This window comes from Atta colombica, unplaced genomic scaffold (genome assembly GCF_001594045.1).
Source record: "Atta colombica isolate Treedump-2 unplaced genomic scaffold, Acol1.0 scaffold12, whole genome shotgun sequence".
In the NCBI taxonomy this organism is placed as follows: Eukaryota; Metazoa; Arthropoda; class Insecta; order Hymenoptera; family Formicidae; genus Atta; species Atta colombica.
In genome coordinates this window covers 3,301,210-3,310,312 of record NW_017259206.1, presented here as the reverse complement: position 1 = coordinate 3,310,312, position 9,103 = coordinate 3,301,210, and the positions used below count along the sequence as shown (strand labels likewise).

Below are 9,103 nucleotides of genomic sequence, written 5' to 3'. Positions count from 1 at the left end.
TCTTCATTTTTTTTTTTTTTTTTTTTTAGTTATCTTTAACAAAGAATATTTTCTTTGTGATCTTAAAATATACTTATAAATTCTTAAAAGAACTCGTTATTATATATTCAAAATAAAAATGTATTTTCTTTTAAAGAATATTGATCAAAGAAGCTTTATGTAATAAGCAAATCGAATTTGTTTTAATTTAATCTTGATTAAAATATTAAACTTATTAGGTTTTAGAATATATTTTAAATAAATTTGATGCTTATGATGAACTTATGATAGATTTGCGGATATATGAACTTTTGAAATACTTGAAACAAGTAATTCTTACTTCCGTATAGACTTTCCTACAATATGTATTTTTCTGTGTGCACTAATACGAATGACAACGCAGAGTGACCGCAAATATCCAAGAAAATAGTGAACCCCAATGGGGTTGATTTGGGTCCCAAAGGGGTCGTTTCGATGGCGCCAGTCGGCGCTCTCCCTCGTTGTCCTAAATTCATTTCTTCAGATTATTTATAAGGGGATGCTGTGATGATGAGTCAGAAGCACGTGAAATATATTTTCTATGCTATGTGCGGAAAATTATTACCGAAAAGTGTACGACAATCGCAAAATTATGAGCGCAAAATTAAAACGCGAGCTATGTAAAAGTTTAATGGACAAGATTCAATATTTTAATATAATGGCACTGTGAATCATAAATATATTTAAGTATATGAACTTTATGATAGATTTACATATTAAATTCAATATTATCGATCACGCATTCGAAAGTATCACGAATTAATGCTGTATTTAAAATTTCGCCAAGTAGAACGATGTTTTAAACTGATATTCAGATATTTATTTTATTTAGATTATTTTGCAGATCAATTTCATTTACAGCTGCTGCTTGCTGTCTAAATTCAAAAGAACAAATTTATAGAACGAATTGGTACCAATTAAGATCACTTATAATTTCATAGTTCCATACTTTTTATTATGTTCCGATCTTTTTAAACGTCGCTACATTTATCGCCCGACTCCCATTGCATCACACGCGTCACGCTCTCAAGCAACCCCCGGAGGCGAAATATCGGTGGCGCAAGTAAGTGCATCGAGATATTGAGATGTGACCCACGTATTCAATATAAGGGCTTTTACCGGCTCACGCTTCCGAGGCAAAAGCAACCCTCACCTTCTCCCTCTTCCTCTCTAGTTTTCACGATATCCCTTTCGCCGCCTGTGGCAAGTCGAACCCCTTCTTCCAAGCGACCAACGCGCGTTTTCGTATCAACGCGTACTCAATTTACAATGGAATTGCTTCAACAGGCCATTCTGTATAATGCGCTCAATAATGCATCTATGCAGCCCTTTCGATATGTATAAAGCATCGCACATTCTGTATACAGGGCACTCCGAAACATCGCTTTCGCCTATTGAAAGTCGTTTTTGTTTCATCTTGTCCTTGGACTTCTATCTTTTTATTCATTGTCTATTTTAACACAGAATATTTTGATGAGTGCATCTTGTTAAAGTGCCTCCAAATAATTTGGCCAACCTAAACCAACTTTGCACACATTCACTAAATTGGTCAAAATTCATGGATAATTATCCGTCTGTATGTGTGTAATATTTAACAATCTAGTGTAAATTAGCCATATCATCTGGAGGCACCTTTAGATCTCAAATTAATATTTTATCAAGCGAAATCGGTAACAAGAATATATTAATATAGAGAAACCTATTCTCATATTCTCGAATTTTGTGATTCCTTCTTATTAATCTGATTAGAAAAAATTATTTATCATGTACATCGGAAATCGATTAGAAATTTTGCTCGAGCAAATTGTAACCGATAATAACAATGGTAATTTTAATGGCACCCGGTATATCTCTGGAAATGTAAACGCATACACACGTATATAATGCATAGTAACAAAGGCGTTATCGGACGCAAGCCAGGAGTGCTTTACGGTCCCGATATCGAATCGAATCGAATCGAGAAGTAATTTGCACGTAGTAATGGCACAGGTTGTATCAAAGGGAAGCTGCAGCATGGCTGCTAAGGTGTTGTTCTTGGCTTGCGACGTTGCTCTTACGATGAGTACATTGGGACGATATTGGTCTCGATTGCTGATTGTATCGAGGCGATGCTCTCTCTCGACTGTTGTGTTAAAATGATATTGCTCTCCGTATAGTAGTCCCTAAATACATTCGACGAGTCTTCTTCGTTGTACGCGCATCAATTGGTTTTAGATTGAATATTTTAAAGAGAAGAAGAGAAAGACACGGGGAAATGCGCGTCCATTAATCTACGTGCGATCGCATGCATCCGAATCCATCGTGCCATAAATGGTGTAAATCATGGATGAATTATTTTGTCGCATAACAAATAAATATGGATAACGGGGTGCACGTTATCATTGTTAATGAGTCACGGGGAATAGACGGGAAATGGGAATAAGCGATTGTATTGAAATCTATAAATATTTCTCTTGATATCGAGGAAATATTTTATCGAATTGCAAATAAATTTTCAGTGGCGCACTAGAATGGCGTTTAGAATATCTGTGAAATTGGTAGTTTAAATTTTACTTTTATTTCGCATTGATTTCTACTCGTGAAAATATATTCTAAGTGTTATACATAACTCAGTGAACTTGTGAAAGGCACTAAAGCGCGCTCATACGGACGAACTAACATAATAATATGCAGATTAATCGCAGTTCTTCGACGCGTGAATGTAATTCGTGATGTTCTCGCTTGAATGACGATATCGTTGACTCATAAATGGCAAAAACACATCTCGTCTCAGCGAATGAAAGTTTAGTCATTCGCATAAATGTTTGTATTCGTCGAGGGCGCGCTGAACAGATAATAAAAGGGAGAGAAGTGGCGATAAACAACCCATGCGACTAAAGATGCGAAAAGTTTAAGGACGTCCCCCAATGTACGATATATCTTATTAATGTAATGGCCTTAAAGATGACGCACGATCCTCGTTCGCCATTTTGCATTTTTTAGATTTTTGCTTTTTATTGCTCGCACATTTTACGATGCCGTTTATCGAAATCTTGTAATTAGATGAATCGCAACTTGCGCGATAAAATTTTAAAAGCGATAAAATAAATACAGTATTGTGAAATGTAATAAAGATTTTTCGCATTCAATCATCATATATGTGCCAACATTTATTTTTTTTTCTGTATCGTTGTGAGTGGGACTTTAAATCATCCTACATCCATTTGTAATCTAAAAACCACGAATGTTTCGTTAAATACTATTTTATTTTATATTTTTTATTTTTAAACAATATATAAAATATTAGAAATATAAAACTGTACATTCTATATATCTGCGGACATTTGCAGAAGTCACCACATCTCTGATAAGAGACTTAGAATGAATTGTTCCACCTTTCGCTAAACTTCAGCTCACTGAACTTGCTTTCTTACGCTTTCACTCTTTTACTCTTTTGTTTATTCTCTTTTGTTTTATTTAATTTAAGTAAATTACACCACATAGTATAGTTTATCCGAAGATGAAACAACCGGCCCTTAGGCTAAGTTATTTCACCTTTCAGTAAACTTTAATTTACTCTCTTACTCTCTTATTCCTTTGTCTATTAAATAAATTATCGCGTACTTTATCCAAAGATGGAAAAACTGACATAGTCAGTCCTTAGAAGAAGAAAAAAATATTAATATTAAGTTTCTATTGATTCCCCATTGATTCACCATTGATTATGATAAATGTGTACTTTTTCCTTACATGATTGATATAATATAGATATTGTAGAACATACTATAAGCAGTAATCCTGGATCCATCCACTTCATGCTGCAAATGCTTTGAAGCATTTTTTATTTGATCAATTCATAAAATTCTTTTTTGATTGATCAACAAAGCATTTGCAGTATTAAGTGGATTGCACCCCTGACTTTTGTCTGCAGAATAATGTTTACGAACGAAACAAGAGATATAGAAACACTCGTGAATCGAACGTCTGTACTTATTACAGCAATCGTAAAGAATTTAAGCTGTGATTTCTACAAGACAAAACGGCGAGGGAAACTTTCGACGTATGCTCACATTAATTAAATTTCGCTCTTCCTATTTTACGGCGGATGCAACTCGATCCTCGTCTCGTGTTAAATCTCGCTCGTAAAAACGCGAAGCCGCTTGCAGTTCTTCCTCTCTTTTCCTCGCTTTCTTTTTCCTACGTTGATTGTAATTAAAACATAATTAGAGTATGCAAGCCGCGTACTCCATCTCGTTCGTGACGAAGATACGATACAAATGATGAACGAGGAAGTGTTTCTAAAACGAGTATAGGGCTCGTAAAAAAATAATGAAGCATAAATGAGGTCAGGTCGAAAACGAGATTTGTAAAAATATTACGAAGATCGAAACTTTTACGGGAATAACTCAAATGTAATCGCCAAATTCACCAATTTGTATCCAATTGATTATCGAATTGTCGAGTAATGTATTTTTGTTGTGCATTACATATCGAGGTATCAAATATACGAGAATTAAAGTAATTATTTCTTTCTGCTGCATTAAATCGATATGTGCTGTGATAACGTGGTGTAATAACTAAAATACATAAGCAAAATACACGGCGAGCGTTCATTAAACATTTTGCTGTAGCAAAAATAGTGGGCATGGTTTAAACGAATACAACCGGTAACATAACGCCACCGCGCTGATGTGTGCCGTGAGATAAAATGCCTCGAAGGTTGAAATGTAGACATGAATTAAGACATGGAACATAATATTAAGATTCATATCTCGCTTATTTATTATACGCGTAATTTTAACACGAAGGGCATAAATCTTCTCCAGAAGCTGAATTTTCGCGGGTCTGTAATTTTCAAAAACATCCAATCCAAATTCTTCGAGATCTATTTTCGCGCTAAGTATATAAAGCTTCGGAAATGGAGCACGAGGACAATATCGCGTTTGTTACAAAATGGCAAACGTTGCTGCAGATTTATCTTCCGATCGCGCTATTTCGAAAGCACGTAATGCGATAAAATGGCGCCAAGGAGACAAAGAGGAGCAGAAAGAAAATAGGAAATATAAATCTTGATGTTGCGATTTAATTTAATTTCCATAGTCGACTAGTCTCGATGTACCAGATTCTCGTTTTGGCTAGACAGCGCTTCATAGAATTCGTTTATCCCCTGTTTAACTCATCAACACGATGCGATGCGATGCCGTGCGATTTTTATTCGCCAAGCAGAAAATACGAAAACGAAACATTTGCAAACGCGAATATTTATATCCGCATTAATAATACATAATATCCTGCAGTGCACCTCGGTCGCTTTTGCAAAAATCTCGTTAGCAAGTTTATAGATTCATTTGAGCATAAATCCATAAATGTAAATTTTTTTTTTTAACGATTCATTTCGTCATTTAAAATCTGTCAAAGACGGATTTCCTTTTTCCGTTGAGAAATCAAGGAATTTTATCCAAGCTTTGCTGTTATTGCTAAAAGTTGGTTATTGAGGATAAAATACATTTGCTGCTGACGTCCAACTTTATTAGTTAAAATTAAAAGTATTTAACATGATTAGCTAAGTAAGTTATTTCTCACTATATTAGCCACGTAATCAAACATTTTATTTCAATTGTTTCTGAAATATTTTCTGCCGGTTGCTATTTTATTCTAACAGAGAATATTTTTCGCAGCACCTAAATTTTAGCAAATAATAAATTGACCTTTGACAGTAACAACATTAACTGTCCCTATTATAAGAATACATTTAACTGCCACAGCTATATTTTTTCTCTGCGTGTCTAAAAAAAAATAAATAAAAAATTGATCATTCAAATCTGTTTAAAGGAATCTTTTGGTCCTTTGTGATATTTGCGATAAATTCCAAGAGCCAAGTATCAAAATTAGCGACTGTAATAAACTAAAATTTTATACTCGAGATTACGACTCAAGTTCTAGAATTGTATAGAATGGTATTATACTTTATTCGATAAAACTCCTATCTCTCTACCAAGACAATCGACACGTGAAACACGACGTCTCGATTACCGTGCTGAAAATCTTTTTCTATCCGCAGGGTTGTTTTCGCCCTGTCTCTTTCTCCTTTTGTCTGCTACCTCCGACCAATCCCGTCGCTCTACCGAGCTCGTCTCGACGAACCAACTCGCATTAATTGCCGAGAGTCACGACATGTCTCCATTACTCAAGAGCTTCGTTAAAGGAAGGCAAAGGGGATAAGAGAACGCCGCGAGGATAAGGGACGAGGAAGATAAAGGAGGTTGCAACCATGTTTCACCATTATTTTTCACAAATTGGGCTCGCGTCGCCGTTATCCTTAACGAGAATTGAACTGGCCCCAATGGAATGAAAAAGAGAAATTTTTTTCTGTTTATCATCTTCGCGAATTTCATCCGATTATAGATCCTTCTATTACATTTCTCGAAAAATTAGCATCCTGAATGCATTGCACATCTCCACGCTACTTTTAATTTTGAGATCTTAATTTATATGTCGCGTACGATGTCGATCATCATAAAATGTATAGAAGCTGAATGGACTGTACCCTATAGTTTCTACTAATTAATCAGAAATTTCCTGCCGACATCGCCAACCGACCGATGCAACTAATAGACCTGCTCCGAATCTCCCTACCAATTATCCCACCGTGTACTAATTAGCATATATGACCGTTGTAACAAAGTTTCCCGCCTCCGACAATGCCGCCTATTGTCTTACGGAAACTTACGGCTTTAATAATTCGTAAATCTACCTTTGGTTCACGACCGACTTATAACTTGGTGTTTCGAAGTCTTGCTTTAGACAAGATTAGCATTATACTGGAACCGCTGATGATACCATTTTGGCTTCGCTAATCATTTTAACGTTTTCTTTTTTGTATTAGATATATAATACGAAATATTGAAACTGTGTGAATACAATGCAAATAATTTTAACAGAGATAACAAATTGTCAATTTGACATTTTCGACAGTCTAGTGGAATATCATCGGTGATTCCAATGTGTGTGTGTGTGTGTGTGTGTGTGTGTGTGTGTTAAATAAAAAAGTTGCAAATCAAAATCAAGTGGATTAGCATTTTTATTATTAGAAAGAATATTGTGGGTGATTTAATATTTAATAAAACAAGCGCGTTCAATATCGAGTACAGGGTAATTTGAATGTAGATTACAGAAAAAGGAAAATATAAAGTGCAAAATTACTCTATTAATTCCAAAGTCGAAAGACTTTGAAAGATTGAGTGTATTAGAGCAGCGGGGTTATATGCGACGGAAAAATTACCGACAAGGTACGCCTCCTGCGTATGAAACTTTAGCAGTTTATTATAGCCAAGTGCCGACATAGTTCTCCCGGCAGTGCGAGAGTTTCAAGCAATGGGACGAAATAATCGCGTTTTTACGATACTTGCGCTGAGTTTTTACGAGAATCGGAAACCTCGGCGACGCTTTTGTGCGGTAAAACTTGTTCGAATGCCACACGCATCATAAAATCGACAAAGCCAATGGTAGCGCGAGTTTTATCATACTATCCGGCATACTTTCTGTGTCTAACGCGAACGAGTTCGTTTGTTTCTGTACATTCCAAAACTAGTTGCACACGTTCACGCATAACTGCCATAAAATAACGTGAATGCTGAATTGAATCTTATTAAAATATTTTATGCTCATTATCATGTCAATTTTTTCCCTTTTCGTATTAGAAATGTGTAGTACAAAATGTTGAAAACTGAAACTATGAAATTATGTGAATATAATACAAATAATAATTTTTTACTAACCGAAAACGGCGGGATAGGAATCATCAATTTTGATCTTTGATAATTATATTAGCGGGATATTATCGGCGATTCCCCAATGTTAAATAAAAAAAGTCAAAACCAAACTAATATTTTTATTATGAAAAAGGATATTATAACTTAATTTTTAATAAAATAAAACAAAATATACAACGTTACGGTACATACATAATAATTATTATAATCCTTATAACGTAACAATTATATCAAGAAAGAAGAACGATGTCAAACGAAAAAAATGATTGCGTTATAATTACACAACAATTTATTGTAAGTTTTGAAAAACAAGCTTCTACAAATATGAAAATATCATGGAAATATATATTCAACATATTGTAAACAACTTGATGGCTTTCAGCTTTTTACATGTTTTTTTATCCTTAATTCCCAAGCGACGCGACGCTCGACAGAAAGAGGAGGAATCGGCAGGAAGGGTGCCTCGTAATACTCGCCAGTAGATCGGACTTTACATCCGGCTAATTAAGCATTGATAACTAACGAGGTTCCTTTGTGCCGCGGCCGCCGTGGGAGATGAAAGTCCTCGGAAAATTTCAACCGACACGTCGGATTAAATGCTTTAGCGTGCGTGCTCGTCGAACTCGAGCTTGCAACTCGATGTGAACTACGACTTTAATCCCCGTTGACGTGAATTGCTCGGGGCATATTCCCGTTGGATATGGATTTTTTTTTTCTCTTTCTGCTGCGTAGAAGGGTTCATAAGAGCCAGACGTCAGAAAAGCAGAATCGATCGCTCGTTTCCTGCTTTTATCATGCGGAGATGATGATTAATTTAACGACTTCCAACAACCCGGTTCTTTTGAGCGCGGTGGACGATTGTTTAATTTTGTCGCGCGATGAGGGCACGCACAGAGGGTATAATGCCACAGAGGGTATAATAATAAGCATTTTCCTCTTTTTTATGTGTGCTATATGTGCCCGTTAATTGGTAGCCTCAATTAACAAAGAAATGATCAGATCGAACTGTAAAACCATATTCTGCTTTTTTTGTTGCAGTTTTACCAGCTCCTGGAAGCTAGTCAAGTGGCCAATACTACCCTCACGTACCGCCACGTGACCGTGTTTGCGCCCACTAACCGAGCGTTCCAGAAATACAATGGGAGCACGAAGAATTTGGTTTTGTATCATATGTGTGAGTAGAATGTAACATTTATTTTATAAATAGATTTAAATACAAAGATTCAGAGGTAGACATCGTCAACTATCTCAATTAAGTGAAGATGTGCAAAAATATAAAGATGATGATTTAGCACTTACTAACAAAAAATTATTATATATATATATATATATTT

The 9,103-nt window shown here is 35.4% G+C and overlaps 1 protein-coding gene across 6 annotated transcripts in view; it reads left to right on the top strand.

Annotated features, from left to right (window-relative positions):
- The window catches only part of LOC108694465 (fasciclin-1), a 315,697-nt gene that overhangs the window by 184,083 nt on the left and 122,511 nt on the right, over positions 1-9,103 (top strand). For all 6 annotated transcript variants that reach the window (XM_018203999.1, XM_018203996.1, XM_018203995.1 and 3 more), the window contains exon 2: positions 8,808-8,943. In XM_018203999.1, coding sequence (XP_018059488.1) covers positions 8,808-8,943 — 136 coding nt within the window. The remainder of the gene's footprint in view (positions 1-8,807; positions 8,944-9,103) is intronic.